Genomic DNA, 21,925 nt, shown 5'->3' with positions numbered 1-21,925 from the left:
TTAACCAGCTCTCTTTATTTAGTATCAACTGTGCACTGAAATTTCACCGGTGTGTTCAGCAAAGGCTGTGAAAAATCCTGCAGAGATAAAAGGGATGAAGGATGCTCATGTAAACTTAAGTTTTTATCTTATAAAAAACTAAAAATAGTTCAGATTTATTTACATAACTTTTTTTATAATTCAATAAACAATTGCATTATTTTTTGGAGCAAGGAGTGTTTTTAAAGTATATTTATTATTTAAATGTAAAAAGCATACCAGAAATAAAAAGGTTACGAATATGAATTAAATACTGGATGGAACTGTTGATATTATTAGATTGATATATGATCTGATGGATTGTTGATATTATTAGGTTGATATATGATCTGATGGACTGTTGATATTATTAGGTTGATACTAGAGTTGAGCTTTTACCGGGTAAGATTTGTAAATTGGTAAAAATAAAGGAATTTACCGGTAAATGATAAAAAAATGGCAAATTTAAAAAAATAGAAATTCTTATAAAATAACATGCTTTTTTGACTCCTTAACATAATTTTGACATAGCTATGAATAAAACACAAAAACTGCAATTTTCAGGATTTATTTTTCAACAAAAAATGGGCTTTAAGGAAGCACAAAGTGTCAAGTAGGTCATCACTCGTTCTGGATCGAATTTTTGTGAAAAATAGTCCAACAGCAAAAAATGCTCTCTCCGATTCAACACTTGTGAGAAGAATAGTTTCCAGAGCATTGAATAACAGCTCAAGATTTGCAGTTCTTTTGCTGGTGGCTTCAAAGACCATCATTTCTTTTGAAATGGCCTTAAACTTATCATTTGAGTTATGTCTCTGCTTTTTGGCTGAATGTTCCATGGCCTCTTCCAACTCTTCTTGGAGAAAAAGTTGTTCTTCAACTTCTTTTCGTCCTTTGTCTCTTTGTACTTGATCCAGGATTTCAATGTCTTTTGTGGGGAAAAGCCTTGAAAGCAACGACTTTGCAGTTTTCTGAAGAACAGTCTTAGAAGGCATGTTGAAAATTTTATGCTCTTCAATTTCGTGAAGGCAGTCTGTACAAATACAAATATTTGTACAGACTGACCAAGTTGCTTTGTCTCCTCTCTGTAAATTGCTTTAAGACAGCATCTTTCATTCTGATGCAAAGGCTGGATTTTTTCTGATTCAATTTATTGATCAGAAACTTGAAGATTCCCTCTGCTGTCAACAGGGTGGCATTTTTCCTGCAAAGAGCTTCAGCTGCCAATTTGACTGGTTCAAGGGCATTTATTTTATTTATTAAGGGATTTATTTTCTTTTCGATTTATTTTCTTGGTTTTCATCAGTTATAATAGTCTATTATTACATTTGTATTTATTATGAAGTTGTAATAATTCTTAAATCTTATTGATAAAAAGTAACAAATAAATATCCATTAAAGTATTTCGTAAATCAGATCATATATCAACTAGGGTTGAGCTTTTACCGTTTTTTTACCATTTTACCGGTAAATTTTTTTTACCAATTTACCTGTAAATCTTGATGGTAAATGTTAAAAATTAAGAAAAAAGCGTTTTAAGCTTTTTCTGCCATTTTAATTAAATATCCATATCAAAACAAACAAATTTTGAACTTTTTAATTAATTTTTTCATGACAAATGGCATCTGATGCCACTTGATGCATCTTATGAATTAAAAGAAAGTGTTAGTGTTTATTTTTTTTATTCATTTTTTATTCAATTTTATTCAATCATTTTTATTCAATATTATTATTTATTTAGTCAAGTAGAACTTTAGTCAGTCAACTGACACACATAAAATAGTTACAGTTTTCATAAAAAAATGTCTGGAGTCTGGAAACATTATGAAAAAGATTGTTCTGAAAGTGTTTGCAAGATATGTGGGAACAAAACTCAGTTCACAGGATCTACAACAGGAATGTGGTCAAAAACATGGGATAAAAAAGCCCCAGGACAAGAAAGAAACAAGATATAACAAGATATAATAAAAAACATATTATAACTGATGAAAATCAAGAATGTAGTTTAAGAAAAATAATCTTCTTTATAAAATTTTTTATTAGTTTTCAGTATATAAAATTAATAACAACAACAAAATATATCAAAATATTTTATTCAATAGATTTATTTAAAATTCATTTAAATAGATTTAAAAAAATATTTTATGTTCTTATTTTATCATTATTTTATTATTTTATCTTTTATTTTATCAGCATCAGATTGGCAAAAAAATTTAATACAAAGGTTTTACCATAAAACATAGAAACGAGATCAGCAATTTTTTGCCAACCTAAAACACTTCTAGGTTGACAGTTAGGTCGGCATTGCCGAATGCCGACCCTAATTCCAAGGGCTTCATTCCAGTGTTTCACAGAAAGACATGCATTTGCACGCAATTATATGACCACACAAAAAATATTTTGTTTTGATGATTTGACGATGACTCTTAACATGTTTTCAAAATTTAAAAATACACTAACAACATTTACTCAAACTTATCTAAAAAAAAACTTTTCTTTGAAAAAGAAAATAAAATCTTAACAAACGAGGAAGAAAAAAAAAAATCAACGAAAACAAAACTCTACAAACTAATTTATTTAAATCATATTTTTAATTACGTTCGAAAGAATTTTTTATCTTCATTAATGTTTTTATAATATTATGGGAATACAGTTCTTAAAATAAAAAGAGCAATTTAGTTTTAATAATTGTTTTAAAAAAACTCACCATTAATTCAAACTATAGTGTTTTTCTTACTAATCAAAAAATATCAGTTTCCATATAAATGTAAACTAGTAAATAATTACACATTGAAAAACCATTTCATACTTTGTTTTAACATTTGTACTTTGTTTTTTTAGTTAAATTTGTTTCAAAATATTAGCATTTATCATAAAAAGTACATATTAATACAAATAAAAAATAAACAAAATTTTATTAATACTTAATATAAAAATTCATTAGAAGTGTTTTGTTACTTTATTAAAAAGCGTTTCAATAATATAAAAGCATTAAAGATCAAACTTATTTAATTGTAACAGCATGAAAGAACATTTTTCTTTTATTTTCAACGAAATTTTTTTTTAATGTTTTTAACTTAAATGATTCTTATAATACAATTTGTTAAAGAGACTTTCGTGGTCTTAGAAAGTCATCGTTTATAAGAACAAAATAATTTTTTATTTTTTAATAACCTTTATTATAAAAAATGCATGCTTAACTAATTTATATAATATAAATTTAAAAAAATTATATACAACTGTCAATAATACTTTTTAAAAAATCATTATCCGTAACTTGTTACTTTATTTAAAAACGTTTTGCTATTATAAAAAAGTTTGTTAAGAAGTTTAGATGTAATTTTTTTAACCCAAGCTATAATTCAGAATATTTATATTCAGCGCATTTTTGCAATGTTTTTTGAATTTGCCACGGTCAAATCGTCAAAGCAAAATGTGATTTGCCTGGTCATTTAATGACGTGTGATTGCACGTCTTCCTGTGAAACACTGCGTACATACATGTATGCATACATACACACACACATGCACACATACATATACATATATAAATGCATACGCTCACACATATATACACATACACAAATCTGTTTATTCATATGCATACATACATATACACACACATACATATATACAGTTGCGAGCAGTGAATTGTACACAGCAGTAAATTTCTATGTTTTTATTTCTTTGTATCTGAATTTAAATAAGTTTTAATAATTTGTATTATTATTTGAAATATATTGTTGTATTTTCTCCTCTTAAGTTATTGATTAGTTATGAAATAAAAAATGCAGAATATGTAACCATTGAAATACGAGACAAAAAGATAAAAAGTAACCAAAATTACTGCTGTGTATAATTCACTGCTCACAACTGTATACAAGTGTACATATTTATATACATATACACATGCACACGTATGCATTTACACATACAATATATGTATGGCGGATGTGTCTATAAGCTTGCTTTATATGGTGTACTTGTAAACATTTAAAAAAATATTAGGTTATTACTTTATATCTGCAGTATTAAAGCTACCATTGATGGATAACACTCACCTTCATTTTCAGTAACTCCTGGGGTACCACAAAGTTTTATTCTTTGTTTTTTTTTTGTTTTTTTTTCATCTATATTGATGATAGATATAACTATATATTCTGACAAAACTCCAAATTTTTGTTAAATGATTTTCTACTAATTTATTATAGCTCTGATCTTTTAAGGAAATTGAGCACTTTATTTTGTAGAATACATTTTGCCCTAACCAAATCCTCAGTCAATGTAGCAACACTCCCTTGCTAGGAAGTGAACATGGCTGAAAATGATACTTTTTGCAAACCCAGCCCTGGCAAAATTATAAGATTTAGCAGGGGTTGGTAGAGGGGGCTAGAAAAAAATTTATAATACTTTACATATTATAATTTTATGCTTCCATTTACTATTTATTAAGTACTTGCATATATTTATATATTTTTAAATTCTAATTTCCAACAAGATTGCAAGCAACCACTATTAAGTTATTGGTTTTTTAAAATAGAGAATAATTTAAAATACTAGGAAATCATTAACTAAAGACTTAAAAAGTTGTAGGTTGTATAAAAGAGGAAGACACGGGTAAGAGTTATAAAGTTTTTTTTGATGTGCAAGGAAAAAAATTCAATTAATAAAAGGTTTTATAACATGAAGTGACAGATACAGTAAAAGGATCCAACTTGTTGAATAAGAAGCCGAGCACGAATAAGTTTTGATTTATCATAATAGAGATGATAGCTCATTTGAGCATTGACCATGATAGTATTTGTAGAGAAAATGAAAGAAATTCAACCTTATAACAGTGGGAGAGTGGCTCAATTTGGCAAGTAAAGCAGGTCTAATTGCATTTACAATGTGCTTTTAGACTTTGTCTGAGAGTAAGATGGTTGTTATTTATCAATATGGGAATTCCAACATCGCAATATTTTTTTGCAGTAAATAAATGAGTTTTGTTGTCTAACAAAAATTGTGGATTTTAAGTCTAGAACTTAAATCCATAAGCCACTGCAAGCCTTAGGCTGTTACAGAAGAGAGATCAAATTTAAAAATTGGCTGCTTGTTCTAAACAATCAAAAAGTGAAGATTTTTTGTCAAGACGAGTATAAAGTTGAGTCGTCAGCAAATAGAGCCAGATTTAGATTTTCATGAAGGCTGTGAAAAATCCTGCAGAGATGAAGGGATGAAGGATACTCATGTAAACTTAAGTTTTTATCTTATAAAAAACTAAAAAATAGTTCAGATTTATTTACATAACTTTTTTTTTATAATTCAACAAACAATTCCATCATTTTTTGGAGCAAGGAGTGTTTTTATAGTAAAATTTTAATGAAGAGCGTTATTTTAGATAAGAAATAATACCCGGAGCAAAGATAGAACCTTGTGGTACCCTTAAAGTTACTTGAAATAAAGAAGAGTGTAGGCCTTCAAGAATAACTTTAATACTGCAGTTAAAAAGAAATAGTTTAATAATCTCAAAACCTTTATATAAAAAAACTAATAACAGAGTGAAGACTAATCGTAGGATAGAGAGGTCAGTGTGTTTTCCAGAGTTTTGAAAAATTGGAACCACTTATTTAACACTTTTTTAAAATTTAGCAAAAATTGAAGAGAGTGGAGAACTGAGATGGAATTGCTGTTTGTGAATACTTATGCTGGTCAAAAAATGTTCTGGAGAACACTTTTTTAAGACTATTATGAAAATCTTGTCTGGAGCACAAACTGTAGAAGTGTTTAATTTAGAATTAACTTAAGCATCGGAAGCCAGAGTGATTTAGATGTTTAATAATGGGTTAATCTGTTTAACTGGCAGGAAGAGTATGGCCATTAGATTCAAGAGACAAATTAGAGTAAGATTTCTTTGCAAATAACTCTACTTTATTCTGGGGAGAAATAAAAAGATCAGACCCATGAATTAGAGATTAAATGTTAGACTTACTTTAGTTAATGACACCATTGAAGAATAACTAAAAGTCTCTAAAGCCTATTATCTGAGGTAAGATACAAGATTTAGTAAACTGAGAATAACATAGCTTAACATCAGACAGGATCTTTTCACACTTCTTGCAATAATAAAAGGATTTTATTCTTTAGAGTTTTTTTATTGTTCTTGTAAAAAAGATGAAAAAAATTATTAATGTTTAATCAAGCAACTGCTCAAAATGGTAAAAAATATGGAGTAGAATGTAGTGGTAAAAAATGTGGAGTAGAATGAGCTTTGAGCAATGAGGCTTGAATTAAAATTGGAAAAAAGGAATAAAAGCTTCCGAACTTCTATTCCAGAATATTATGGATATAAGTTCGTTTTTTACCATAAAAGATAAGTTTAAGACCTTTACTTTAGGTATATAATATATATATATATATATATATATATATATATATATATATATATATATATATATATATATATATATATATATATATATATATTATTGGTTGTCTTTGTTTTTTATTATCAAAATGGGTTTTGTATTTGTGTATTCTTTATACTTTTGTTTTTTAATGTTTAGATACGAGATGGAATTGCTGTTTGTGAATACTTATGCTGGTTAGAAAAAGAGGTTCATTCTTAGTTCATGCTGTTTTTTGTTTGTTTTACAAGTATTTCTATGTCTTTAGTTCATTCTTTTTTTATTTTACTTTTAGTCAAACTATTAAAAATATTTGAGTGATTTTAATTCATATTTAGATCAAGCATAGTGTTGTTGATGAAATAACTGGTGCCAACAAATTAGAATCATTCAGAAAGTATGTTTTTGTGTGTTTAATAGATACATGAACAGTGTTCTGTAAAAAGTTATTTATATATTTTTATATATATTGTTATATTATTATAAATGACTTATATAGATAAGCATATAAACTCAAAATATTGAATTAATATAAAATTTGAGTAGCAAAATAAATTAATAATCTAATACAACAATAGAAATAATTTTTATAAATAGAATTAGAATTATAGAATTATAAATAGAATTAGAACTAAACAAGTGTAGAAATTGCAATACATTGCATAATAAATGTAATGAATTGCATAATAAATGTAATGGATTGTATAAAAATATGATGGATTGTATTACAAATTTAGTAGATTGTAATGCATTTAACTAATATCAAAGCAGACAGCTTTTTATACTAAATTTACTAAAAAAACAATTCGATAATTTTGAAATTTTTTGCTGGTAACGAATAAATAGAGATGTTATGTATATTAAGAGCCCTCAATATATCTCTAATGGATGTAAATATTAAAATCCCTAATGTTTTCAGAAAGTCGTAAGTTTAAAGAGAGATATTGATTGAGAATCTTATACATAAAGTTTCTTAAAAAATAATTATACAATAGTTCAGAACAATCTTGAGTTCAAAATTTTAATCTCTAGAGCTTTTAAAGATTCAAACACTTAAGCAAGAAGGTAAAATTGTCTGCAACTGGTAAAAGATGTTAAAACAGCAAGAAAATGAAATTGTCTGCAACCGCTAAAAGGTATTAAAGCAGCAAGAAAATAAAATTGTCTGTGACTGCTAAATAATGGTAAAATAAAAAAAGAATTTAGGTGTTTGATTCATTCAGAACAGCTAATTAGTAAAAAAAAACTTGTATGTAGTGTTAATCCACACAAAGGTTTAACTTTATTTTATTTTCATGTTTCTTTGTAAAAAAAACATTTAAATATAATGTTGATAGCTTTTAAATCTGAAGTGATAAAACAGTTCATCACTGTTAAAACAAGACTTCGATGGCTTGATAGAAATAACGAGGATAATAAAGTTTAGTTTATTAACTTTTTTTTAATTGAATTTAAATATCATTCTTTTAGAGAACTTGATCATTTTGTAAGTCTTTCATTTGAAACTATATCTGGAAGTGGACCAAATGGAGCAATTATTCACTACAGGTTGTTAAATTAGGATTGTTTCAAAAGTTTAATTAGTTGCAAATCAACTTACTTTACCTTAATTTCAACTTACTTCACCTTATATCCAAAATAATATAATAAAAGCCATATTATGTTTGTTATTATAATGAAATTATTTGCTTTGATTGTGAAAAAATTTATTTAGACCATCAGTAGAAAGTACAAGGCCTATTTCAGCTGAAGAAATGTACTTGTGTGATTCTGGTGCACAGTATTTGTATGTTATTTATTGTTTTCATTTTTTTTTATTTATTGTTTTATACTTTTTATATTCTTAATCATATATTTTAATTGTGAAATTTTTTTCATAATTATGTTTAATTATTATTATATTAAGTAGTTTTTATTCATTTTTTGTATATTTTTATTTTATCAGTTTGTAAAATTACAGATTAAAAAAGCTTGTTCTTTTTATAGAGATGGAACAACAGATGTTACAAGAACTGTGCATTTAGGAGTGCCCACTCAATATCAAAAGGTTTTTATTTTTATATTATGATACAAAAAAATTAAAAAAATTAATCACTTTATTAAAAAGACTACTTTGCAAAATTTATTTCTCAAAGTGCTGTTAATTGCTGATGCTAATGGCTTCTTTTCTAGATATTTACATCAATAGTTTTCATTTAAGGAATGTTTTACTCGTGTATTCAAAGGGCATGTTCAGTTAGCCATGATGACATTTCCTAAAGGAACTCGTGGCCATATACTTGATGTAATAGCTCGAAAATCACTCTGGGATTGTGGATTAGATTTCCCTCATGGGACTGGTCATGGAGTTGGAGCATTTCTAAATGTTCATGAAGGTTACTATATTTTTTTAAATTATCCTGATTTGTATTTTATTTGTACTTGTTTAGAGGAGATTACTCTAATTATGGTGTCACATGTTGTATCAAAAACATTTTATTGCAAGACCAGAAAAACTATTTTTATCAAAAAAATTGCTTGAATGTAAAACTTCTGACTATATTAGTTTTTTGATTTCATAGTTAAATTGATCAAAAAATTGTTTACCTTTGAGTGCAATCCACTTCACTTTAAGTGTGCAACTTGCCTTGCTTTATCCTGTCATGCTTACCTCACTTTATTTAAATGTTTTAGATATTTACTTTTTTTTTCTCTTCAAGTTTTTGTTGCTATTTTCAAAAATGAAGGATAAATTTCCTCTTATTATTTGCTTGTTTGTTAAATTATCTTACAATTCTTAATTTTTTTTCATTACTTTCGTATTTTTTTTTTTTTTTTTCGAGTTATTGTTTGATTTGTTAATTTCCTTATTTGTTGGTTCTTTTTTTTATTATACTATAGGACCAATTGGAATTAGTCCTAGAAATAGTGATGACCCACCATTAGAAAATGGAATGTTTGTTACTGATGAACCAGGATACTATGAAAATGACTTATTTGGTATTAGAATAGAGAATGTTTTACTTGTGAAGGATGTTCAACTTGAGGTTGTTTTTTTTTTTTGTTTTTTTTACTACAATAATATAGCTGTGTATTAACAATAAAGTGTAAAATGAAAATAATATTTAAATACAATTGATAGATGAAAATGCAATATTTATATTATAATTAATAATTATTTATTAGATAAATAAAAATTTAAAAAAACTTATATTACAATGAAAAAATTATTTATGAAGAAAATAAAAATCTTAAAAATGATTGTAATCAAAAAATCTTGTAAAAATGAACTTTTTTTTATTTTTAGTTAATAAATATAATTTTCTATGCAGTAAAATTCAATATAATTATTTTTAATCTGATAGAAATGTATTTATTACTAGTAACAAGAATGGGTAATGTTTATAACTATTATTTCACTTTATTATATTATTTCAGATTATTTGTTTTGATGCATTGGGTTCTTTTTATTGTTACTCATTGCTATTACATTTTTTTCCCTATTTTTGAAATTTTATTTTTACATAATTTTTTTTTATAATTGTATGATCTAATTACTCATAATTGTATGACTTAACCACTCATAATGATTTTGACTTTAGTACAACTTTCAAAACAAAGGATTTCTTGGCTTTCAACCAGTCACAATGGTATTGCTTTTTATATTTTAAATTTTGTGTAAGTATGTGTAAATATATATATATATATATATATATATATATATATATATATATATATATATATATATATATATATAAATATATATATATAAATATATATATATATATATATATATATATATATATATATGTATATAAATATATATATACGTATATATATATATACACACACACACATAGAGATGCAAAAAAACGTGTTTTTTTTGCTATCGTGTTTTTTTCACCCGAAAAAACGTGTTTTTTTAGTTTTTTGGGGGTTTTTTTGGTTTGTTTGGAGTTTTTTTGGTTTTTACAGATCCTTTTAGTGTTTTTTTTTACTTTTAACTTTTTTTAAATGTTTCTAACTTATCTAAAATGTTTCTATTTAGTTTTGTTTGAGTATTTTATATTCTATATTAGATTATATTAAAATTAATTTATTAAAGCATAAACAGGGTTCACAAAAGAGTTAAATTAATGATTTTTTTATTGCTAAAATGGTTAACAAACTATTTGTTCTTTTCAAAATTTGAATTCAAAAATTGATAAGAAACAATTCTATTTTAAGTTTTTTTAATCTAAAACAACATTCTTGGTCAAGTGGCTCAAATTCTTGTTCAGGTGACTCTTCATCCGAAACATTTATTGATTCGTGAGATTTATCTGAAATATTTATTAGTTCTTTAGACAGAATTGGTTATTGTGTTGCACAGATATCCATTGCTTCAAGTTTGAAATTTTGCGATACAAACACTAATTTTGCTGCTCTTTCATTTGTTAATCTGTTTCTTTTGGCACTGTGAATATTTGCATAACTGCTAAAACTTCTTTCGCAAGCAGCACTTGTAGCAGAAAGCTGAAAAAATGAGGTTGGTACATGACTGTGTCATCATTTAAAAATTTGTGTTTGACTTCAACTGGACATTTTCTACATTTCTTAATATGCAAGGCCATTCGTATTTCACTTTTCGACATAACATCATTGCAAAAAGAACATTGAACTCTTTCTGCTTTGCTCACCTGGCTTGCTGGCTTAAATAAAATGCTCACAGATGTTTTCTTTCTACCCCCAGTGAGGCCAGACTACTCTATTATTTCTACTCATTAGTATGCTCTAATCAAACAACTAAAAAACTGTTTAATTAATGCTTACAATACCTTATAATGGCTATAAAATAATTTCATAATTCAGTAATATTATTAAAAAACTACTACTAATAATTGTATCACTGAAAATTTACTTTACTAGAAATTATGATAAACTGGTACATTAAGTATTTTCAAAACAACAATATATCATCATTGATAATCTTATGTTTCAAAACTATTAACATAAAGGTATAAAATTAAAAAATAAAAATACTACAACACACTTATGCAATATTATTTATAACATGATTGAAAATACTATTCCGCTTTCTGAAATTAAATGTTGACAAATTTAATTTATTTGCAATTGCAGAAATAAAACAAAAAAACAAAAAGCATAAAATAAAATAGCAAAATTAAAAAAAAAATTAAAACTATGCAAAACTTATACAATACATATAAATTCTGCATGGCAGTGTTACTTCATTTATAAATTAAAAACTTCATTTATAAATTATAAAGTTCTCATTCATTCTACAAATTACAATAATTAGTTTTCATTCATTCTTTTGAAAAACTTGTTTTTAACGTTAAGGAAAAATAGTTTTGAACTCAAAAAACATATCCACATAAAAAAACAAACAAAAAAAGACCCTTTACTTATGATGTCTTTGTATTTTATAAAAAAAATGTTTCTTTAAATAATTTTTTTAATTTTATTTTAGCTTAATATTAGTAAGTTATTGAAGAAAAGTTATTAAAGTTATTTGATGAATATTTGAAGAACTTGTAAAACAAGACAGATAAATTGTATGTTAAATAGGAGAATGACAAAGTCTTTTAATAAATATCTCGTAAAAACACACTGTTGAGGTGATATTTATTTAAATGTTAAAGTTCAAGGTGTTAAAGTAGTTAGTTAAAAAAATGCACACAAAAAAAAAGGGAGGGGGGGGGGGATCTGCTACTTGAAGAACTTTAGGCAATTCTAATAAAATCATATGTTAAATAAAAGAATGAAAACTCTCCTTTAGTAAATAACACCTAAAAACAAAATTTTAAAATTATTTCAGTGTTTAAAATAAGAAAAAGAGTAATTTTAAAAAAAAAAAAAAAAAAACCAAAAAACGAAGCAGTTTGTTTTTTTGGCAAAAAAATCGGGTTTTTTTGCAAAAAAACGACTCACATCTCTACACACACACACATATATATACATATAGCGATAGTGTTGTAGTGGTAGAGCGCTCGCTTCATAAACAAGAGGTTCCGAGTTCAATCCTAGCCACATCCCTGGTAGTACTGCGCTAAACTTGTTTCACTGTGCAGCGGCCTTGTTCATCAAAGTTTGTGTTTCAAAGTTATAGAGTTGAGAGAGGGTTATAACCACAATTAAGTAGCCTCCTCATCTGTAGTAGCCTTCTGGGTCTTGGGAGGTGAATTAACAAATATATATATATATATATATATATATTTTTTTTTTTTTTTTTTTTTTTTTAAACATCTTCGCTTCCAACAAGGCTGCAAGCAGCCACTAATTAAAGTTGGAAGTTACTGTAAAAGAAAAGATGAAGATTGTAGAGCAAGATAACGATTGACGGACGATTTAAAAGATTGCAAATTATATGAATCAGGAAAGCAAGATGAAGGAAGCGAATTCCAAAGAACTGATGTTCGAGGAAAAAAACTAGACGAATAAGCGTTTTTGGAGCACTTAGGAACAGTCACAGAAAAAGGATGACACTTAATTGAATGACGAGTAACACGAGAATGAATTTTAGTAGATGGCACAAGAGACGCTAGCTCTTTAGAGCAGTGCCCATTATAGTATTTGTAGAAAAGAGAAAGAGAAGCAACATTACAACGATGTGATAATGGTTGGAGGTTGGCTGCTCTTGCAGCCAACCTCCAACCATTATCACATCTAGCAGTAGTAAACACATCTAGCAGTAATAAACAGACGTCTGTTTTCTGGAGAATTGTTTTGCTGATAAATATGGAAGTAACGGTTTCGATTGGCAATCGCAGCAGCACAGTGTGAGGAAAACCATGGAGGAGAGTGAGGTTTGACCTGGAATCGTCGAGAGGGAATAAAAGATTCCATGCCTGCCTGAATCCACGAAGTTATGTAAGAAGCACATTTGTCGACAGGAAGTTGAAAGATTTCTACCCAAGGGCCATCACGAAGAAAATCACGGAAAGAATCCCAGTCAGCTTTACTGTAGTTGTAAGAGGTTCGATAATAGGGGGATTCAGGTGATGAAGAAGAATGAGATATTAGTTTTAGAGAGATCAAACTGTGATCAGAAGCACCTAAGGGTGAATGTGGAGAAACTGAGCACTGACTAGGATCAGAAACAAGACATAAGTCAAGTAGAGAAGGTAAATGATTAGGGTTGTCAGGAAAGCGAGTTGGAAAGTTGACTATTTGAGTTAGGGATTGAGAAAGCCAAAAGTTGTGGGCTTTAATGCCTGCAGAGTCACTCACACTAGAGCCAAGCCATTCAGAGTGGTGAGCATTTAAGTCACCGACAACAACTATATTAGCTGATGGATAAAGAGAGAGGGCTTGGTCAATATGATCGGAAATAACATCAAAAAGAGTACTGTCTTGAGATGAAGGAGAGCGATATAGAACAAAGAGAAAGGCAATAGAGTGAAGTGGTGCTAAACGAAAGCACATGAAAGAATAGTCTGTGGATTCAAACCTAGTTTCACGACAAACAGGTGAATTCTTACGAATGTAAATGCCCAGGCCAAGCATGTGACTATTGGAGTCTTTACGAATCAGAGGAAGATAACCATCAACACTAAGATCACAAGATGAGACAGTCGAACTCAAATTAGTCTCACAAAGAGCAAGTAGGTCTGGTGAACTTTGCAAGAGATAAGACTCAACAGAAGAAAAGTTACTTCGAAGACCACAAATATTAGTGAATGATAGGTTTAGAGAACTTGGTGATGATGATGGTTTTTTGTGTTTTATAGTTTTTGGTACTTTATTCATTTTTAAATTAGATTGAAGAACTTGACTCAAAGCATAGATAGTACTCAGGACACCGTTTAATACCCCAAGCAATTGCCTCATTACTACTAATAAACCCTAAGCCGTAACAAAGGGCTCCAAATGTGGCCTCCGCAATGCACACCAAAAGTACAAACAGGGACACCATCCATGCGCAACATGGCACTGTTAATACTTTGATATTTTTCAGCTGTTGATGAAATCAGCCTCTCTGAGAGCTACCACAGAGTTCGGGAAACCTGACTACCAGCCGGCCTCAGAACCATAAAACTGAGTTTTAGAGCTGTACCCTCATAAGAAGATAATAGAATGAGTTGCCTAGTCATAAAAGCAGTGACACAAGCAAACCCATGCATTGAGTCAAGAAGATCCAGCATTCAACATCCTAAACTGGAAACAATGTATTAAAAATACATCTGCGCCAGCCTAATAGATGAAGAAGGGGTGCGAGGCTGGTCAACAGATAGAATCTGTTTACCCCTTAAGTCTTTGCCTAGGAGGCCTTCTACAAGACAGTAGCTGGGTGCATTTAACATCTGCCCAAGATGAGTATTTTTATCGAGACACCATCTCTAGCCTTTACTCAACCAAGAGCCCCAAGGCAGGGGGTGTTTTAAATCGGAGTTGGCATCTCCTAGCCTTTGCCTAAAAAGGCGTATCCTACAAGGCAGCAGGACATGAAGCAGATTGTACTGGGTTACATGTTACCAGTAGCAGGATAACCTGATCTGACACAAATATATATATATATATACATATATATATATATATATATATATATATATATATATATATATATATATATATATATATACAAATATATATATATATATACATATATATACATATATATATATATATATATATATATATATATATATATATATATATATATATATATATATATATATATATATATATATATACATATATATATATACATATATATATATATATGTGTGTGTGTGTGTGTGTGTATATATATTATCAAGTTTTAAAAATCCAAAATTTGTAATAGTTTAATGATTTGATGCTTGTACTCTCACTTGTCAAAAAAATGTGGAGGTCTTAATAAACTTCAAATTTCTAAAAATATGAAAATAGCTAAAGAATATTTATCCTTTTTACCACATACGAATTTTTTTGTTTGTAGAAAGAAGGATTAAAATTTGATTACTTTTAGTTCATGTTAATTTTATGTGCTTCAGTACATAAATTTTTTTATCTATGATGGAAAGACATGTTTAAAAGTTTTCATGTAATGGTTTAGTTTTTCATTTAACACTCTTGAAGAAAGTAAAAAACTATACCTTAAAGTAAAAAAACTATTTTATATTTTTTCAAAATTAATAAACAAGGGGTCCTAATAGGCTTCAAAAAAAAACTAAAAAAAAAGAAAAACATCCCCCCTTTTTTAGGAAAAGGTTCATAGTTCAAACCCCACTGTTCCTTGATAATACTGCACTCATATTGATTGTCTGTGTAGCAGTCTTGTTTGTATGATTCATGTTTTGGAGTCACAGAGTTCAAGTATAGATTTTATTGTTGATGATAAGGACTACTTTATATTAGTCGATTCGTTTTTAACTGATTTAAATAAATAGATTTTTTTTTTTTTCCTGTGCAGTATTTTTCAGCATAACATTATAAGGAAGCTTGACTTCTCTGCTACATGTAAATCGCTCCTGCTTTTACCCTGTATTTAGTATATAATATATAAATAACACTTTAAGATTTACACTAATGTACAATTGGCTAAAATAGCCAATTTGAGACAAAATTAATAACGTTTAATATTATTGTAATATTTAATAGGTACCTAATTTTACATAGAACAATCTTTTTGTTGTCGCAGTGTCAATTTTAAAACAATATTTATTTTATTTATTCAATTCACTTATTTCCTATTAGTACATATTTCCTATAAGTCCTATGTGAATTTAATAGGTTACAACAACTGATAGATTATAACAACTGATAGATTATAACAACTGATAGATTACAACAACTGATAGATTATAACAACTGATAGATTATATTAACTGATAGATTATAACAACTGATAGATTATAACAACTGATAGATTATAACAACTGATAGATTATAACAACTGATAGATTATAACAACTGAGAGATTATAACAACCGATAGATTATAACAACTGATAGATTATAACAACTGATAGATTATAACAACTGATAGATTATAACAACTGATAGATTATAACAACCGATAGATTATAACAACTGATAGATTATAACAACTGATAGATTATAACAACTGATAGATTATAACAACTGATAGATTATAACAACTGATAGATTATAACAACTGATAGATTATAACAACTGATAGATTATAACAACTGATAGATTATAACAACCGATGGATTATAACAACTGATAGATTATAACAACCAATAGATTATAACAACCGATGGATTATAACAACTGATAGATTATAACAACTGATAGATTATAACAACTGATAGATTATAACAACCGATAGATTATAACAACTGATAGATTATAACAACTGATAGATTATAACAACTGATAGATTACAGCAACCAATAGATTATAACAACTGATAGATTACAGCAACTGATAGATTACAGCAACTGATAGATTATAACAACTGATAGATTATAACAACTGATAGATTATAACAACTGATAGATTACAGCAACTGATAGATTACAACAACTGATAGATTATAACAACTGATAGATTACAACAACCAATTTGCTTATTTAGTTATAGTATAACTAAATGTCAGTCATTTAGTAATTGTAGATCATTTTCAGTTCATTTTTTATAAACAATTTAATAAAATGAGTATAAATTATCAGATTATAAATTAAATAAATGTATTATTTAATTTATATGTACATTAAATGTTCATATGTTAATATATTAATGAAGGTGCACCACAAATATGTTGAAAATAAAAGAAAAAATGTGTTGAGAATGAAGACCAGGAATTTGTTAATGAAATATTGTAAGACTAAAAAAAAAAGATAAAGTTTAAAAAGTATTACAAGTTTATTAGAATTAATACAATTAATTCTAATCAAAACCTAAATTGATGTAGAAAATACATTGACAGTTTTAAATTCAGTTAGCATACAACTTAGCAAAAATATTATAAAGCATATATTTTACTTATATTGTCACACCTAAAAATGCCAGTGCTGTACACTAGCCGAGCCTCTCTGTCAAGCTCATTAAAAAAAAGACAAAAGTACAAAGACAGATTTATACTCCCATTGAGTCCTGCAAGTGAGTGGTAAAAAAAATAATAAATATAAAAAAAGTTCAAAATGTAAACTATGTTTTGCAGAGGTTGTAAAATTTTCATTTATATAAATTTATATGTATATGTGTATATATATATATATATATATATATATATATATATATATATATATATATATATATATATATATATTCATATATATATATATTCATATATATATATATGTATTCATATATATATATATATATATATGCACATTATATAATGAATAATAATACAGCACAATTAATAGCACAAAAGCTAAGATAATAGACAGACTAATTAAAGATAAAATGTGTAAAAGTGTGTTAAAGTTATTGTATAACTTTTAAAGTTAGTGGCAATTAAAGGTATATATTTAAAATTATATTCAGGTGCCCATACAGAAGAAACTTTTAGTTCCTAACATGCTTACTAAAGAAGAGGTGAGTGTTTTCATTATTGTAAACTTTATTAACTATATAAACCATTATTTATACAACTTTATTATACATATACAACTTTATTAACTATATAAACCATTTTGCTAGAAAAATTTAAATGAGTAAAAACTAGGTTTTAATTTATATTAATTAATAAAAATAGAAATGAAATTTTAAATTTTTTTTGTTAAATATTTAAAATGTTTTAGATACTTTTCAGACCTATTTTAACCCTATTTTAAAAAAGCTTGTTTTATTTTGCTATAAATGACTTTTTTTTTTTTTAAATAATACTGAATTCTACAACTATTATCATTTTCAATAATGTTTCAAGTTTTTAAAGTTTTAAGAACTGATACATAAAATGGAAGTTACAAATGTATATTTGTTTTCTTAAAAGTTATACAAAAATTAATTTGTACAGTTCCTAACTCAAGAACTAACATTTTTGATTTTTTAGTTATTTTGTTTTAAAATAATCTTTAATTTGAGGTGTGTCCACTGATTCAGGTAAAGTTTAAAAGAATAAGAATATATAATATATGAAAAGTATCAAAACAAAATAAATAATAAACTCAAATTACTTGGCAACACAAAAAATGGATATATATTCTTTTGGTTCTGGACTGACAAGATATTGTCATATATTTTCAATTATATTAATATTAATATTGACAAAATATTGTCAAGATATTGTTATAGATTTCAGTCACTAAAATTCTTCAATGATTTTTTTAATTGTCTATTATACTTCTATTTCTTTATCTCCTTAATCATCGATTATACTTCTATTTCTTTATCTCCTTAATCGTCTATTATACTATACATCTTCTATTTAAGAATTTCCTTTTAAATATGCAAATTGTTTCTAAGTTGTTCACAATGATTTATATTTTTAAAATACATTGATAAACATATTACCCACAAACTTCTAAATGTAATTTTTATGTTTCAGTTATATTTAACTATTATAGAGGTGTTATTTTTTTCAGATTTAAAAAAAATTCAAACAATCTCTTAACAACTGTGAGCAAACAAAAAATATAACACGATTCGCTATAATAAATAATAAATATATAAATAAATATGTAAATAAAGGTAATATTTCCTAAAATCTTTCAGTGCTTCTGACACAAGACGCTACAAAACGAATCATGTCTCTGTAAATTGATCTGAGCTAAAATTTTATACAATAAAAGAATTAAACAATAACTTTCATTAAATCAACTTTTATGATGAAAGATTTTATTGGTCAACATTATTGATAAAGTTTTTACTGTTAAAAGATTATTATAGAGCATGAAATCATCTATGTATTTTGAAAAATCAAAAAGCGGTGACTTTTTGTCATGATTGGAGTATATAGCTGTGTCAGCAACAAATAAAGCCATCTTAGAAGGAAAATTATCAGGAAGACTATAAATATAAATTAGAAACAACACTGAACAAAGAACGGAACTTTAAAGTACCTCGAAAGTTACTTGAAATGAAAAAGAGTGTTATCAAGAACAACTTTAATGCTGCAGTTAGAAAGGAAAGATTCAATAATTTTTAAAAATTTCCTAGATTAACCATACAAAAAGAGCTTACAAAAAGGACCATCATGTCTTACTTTCATCTTTTCATCATTTTACATCATGTTAGACTTTATCAAAAGTCTTTTTTTTTTTAACGTTACTCACCTCCCCAAGGCCATGAGGGTTACTGCAGTCAAAGAGGCTGCTTTTTGTGCTTATAACCCTCTCTCAACTCTTTAGCTCCAAAACACAAACATTGACAAACAAGTTCGCTGCATAGAGAAACAAACTGCGCTCAGTACTACCACGTCCCTGGTAGTACGAGCACAGTACTACCAGAGACATCTAATATTTGATCCGAAAGCTAATTACCGCTTATTAAGTGTTAAATGGCTTTCGAATCAAATACCAATATCTATTAGTTCTCTTTCTCTATCAGGTTTTAAAAATAAAAGAGTTGTTACTGACAATCATCAAGCGAATGTAAATACATTTAGTTTGCTTCATTCCAAATTTGGTAATCAGTCAAATTCATTATAATATAATATAAAATTTATTAAAATAAATAATATAAAAGATGATTTCTTTAATTGTCCAGCTGGTTATATTACTTGGGTAGATTTAAAAAAAGCTCCAAAAATTACATATCAAAGTCTTTACTCTGGTGATAAAAAGTAAAATGTTTTCTCATGCACTGTCGATTTTTCATGAAACAACAATTGCATGTTTTAAAAGATATTTTCAAGAAAGAAATGACAGAAGGATATTTGTATGTGCTTACTTCACGACTTTAAAGTGACCCTATAGAGCACAGATTTGCCTCGACAGATAAGTGATGAGAGATTTCTAGTAAGCTTACTAGAAGTTCAACATTCAGAAATTATTTTACCATGTCAGACTTTAATTAAGAAGAATGTAAATTTTATATTATTGATATATACGTTTGTAAATACACAAATCTCTAGTATGAAAGCACAAAATGCCAGTGTCTGTGAATGCTTTTTCATTTGTAATATTATATTTTTACTTGTAATATTATATTTCTACTTATATTTATACTATCTGTTTAGTCTAGATGAGATATAATAACACGTTTTCTATATAGTTGCGCAGCCATCATTTTTTATAACTGTTGGTTTCACGAGAATGTTTTGTACCGCTTTTATCTTGTAGTTTTTTGTCTTTGTAAAACAATCCATGTAAACATGGTATTGACGTGTATAAATGATGTTTCACATAATTACTATGAACGTATAAAAGCATTTCTTCTTTAAAACGTTGCTTAACTCTCATTGCAGCTAATTAGAAATTGTCATTGTTGTTTTTAATACTTGGCAATAAGTTAGGCACTAGGTTTGGAGATATATAAATATTTAAAAGAAAATGGTTTCCATGAAGTCAAAGATTAATTATTTTGAAGAAGTCAGTTTGGGAATAATAATTTTTTAAATATTTTCAGAAAAATAAAATTAATTTTAATTTTAAGTTTTCAATTTAAGTTATTATTAGAATCTCCACTCAAGTAATAACTATTTATAAATGAACGCGTTTAAAGTAAAAGAGTTTTCTTATCTATGATGTGGTATGTGTGATTTTCTCTAAACTCTGTAAACGGTTTACTATGAACAATGTTTTTTTTTACAATAATCTGAATTATTTAGATATCTTGGCTAAACAATTATCACGAACAAGTCTATGAAAATCTAAGTGGAATTCTCATAAATGAAGGAAAAACCGAGACTTTGGAATGGTTGCGAGTTCAAACTGAACCTCTTGGATAATAAAATACAAAAAGTAGCATAGTTTGTTAATTTGAAAAAAGAAATTATTATGAGTTTATTAAATATAGTTATTTAATAATAGTATTATATTCTTTATAGTTATATTATTAATGTAAAATTACTAAAGAAAAAAAAATTACCAGAACTTTTTATAAACTCGAATTAGATTAGTTTAGATTCCTGGCTTCAATTCTTGCTCTAACTTTATACATCACATTTGTTAGGATGGTAACGGGAAAGACATTTGGAAACCCTTTACAGTCTCAGAATAAGCACATGTATTTGCTGATCTTGAAATAGAGACATCCCCGCGTTTGTTAAAAAATCAAAATATCCAAAAAAGTATTCCATAATAAAGTACAATAAAATAATAATAACATAAAAAATTAAATCTCAACAAAAAAATGTATAAATTTTCAATTGGCTTTTGTATATTACGTTTTTGTACATTTTGTACTTTTGTACATTACAGTACATGTTATTTCTTTTAAATAACTTTACAACAATACATAAAAAACTAATTTAAATAATACTAATTCTCTCAATATTATATCTCAATATTCTCGTATTATCTGATGTTTTAAATTAGTTTATATATACATACTCTCGTACAAGATGTCAACATTTAAATGTGTGTGTATATATATATATATATATATATATATATATATATATATATATATATATATATATATATATATATATATATATATATATATATATATATATATATATATATATATATATATATATATA

The 21,925-nt window shown here is 26.7% G+C and overlaps 1 protein-coding gene across 1 annotated transcript in view; it reads left to right on the top strand.

Annotated features, from left to right (window-relative positions):
* The window catches only part of LOC100201909 (xaa-Pro aminopeptidase 1), a 44,504-nt gene extending 23,291 nt beyond the window's left edge, over positions 1–21,213 (top strand). The window contains exons 11-21 of the mRNA XM_065793546.1: positions 23–109; positions 6,563–6,613; positions 6,742–6,800; positions 7,874–7,951; positions 8,118–8,189; positions 8,390–8,450; positions 8,604–8,778; positions 9,284–9,429; positions 9,985–10,032; positions 17,824–17,874; positions 21,050–21,213. Of these exons, the coding sequence (XP_065649618.1) occupies positions 23–109; positions 6,563–6,613; positions 6,742–6,800; positions 7,874–7,951; positions 8,118–8,189; positions 8,390–8,450; positions 8,604–8,778; positions 9,284–9,429; positions 9,985–10,032; positions 17,824–17,874; positions 21,050–21,169 (948 nt within the window). The 3' untranslated portion in view covers positions 21,170–21,213. The remainder of the gene's footprint in view (positions 1–22; positions 110–6,562; positions 6,614–6,741; positions 6,801–7,873; positions 7,952–8,117; positions 8,190–8,389; positions 8,451–8,603; positions 8,779–9,283; positions 9,430–9,984; positions 10,033–17,823; positions 17,875–21,049) is intronic.
* Positions 21,214–21,925: the final 712 nt, after the last annotated feature.

This window comes from Hydra vulgaris, chromosome 03 (assembly GCF_038396675.1).
Source record: "Hydra vulgaris chromosome 03, alternate assembly HydraT2T_AEP".
Classification (NCBI taxonomy): domain Eukaryota; kingdom Metazoa; phylum Cnidaria; class Hydrozoa; order Anthoathecata; family Hydridae; genus Hydra; species Hydra vulgaris.
This window is presented reverse-complemented; position numbering and strand designations above follow the sequence as displayed.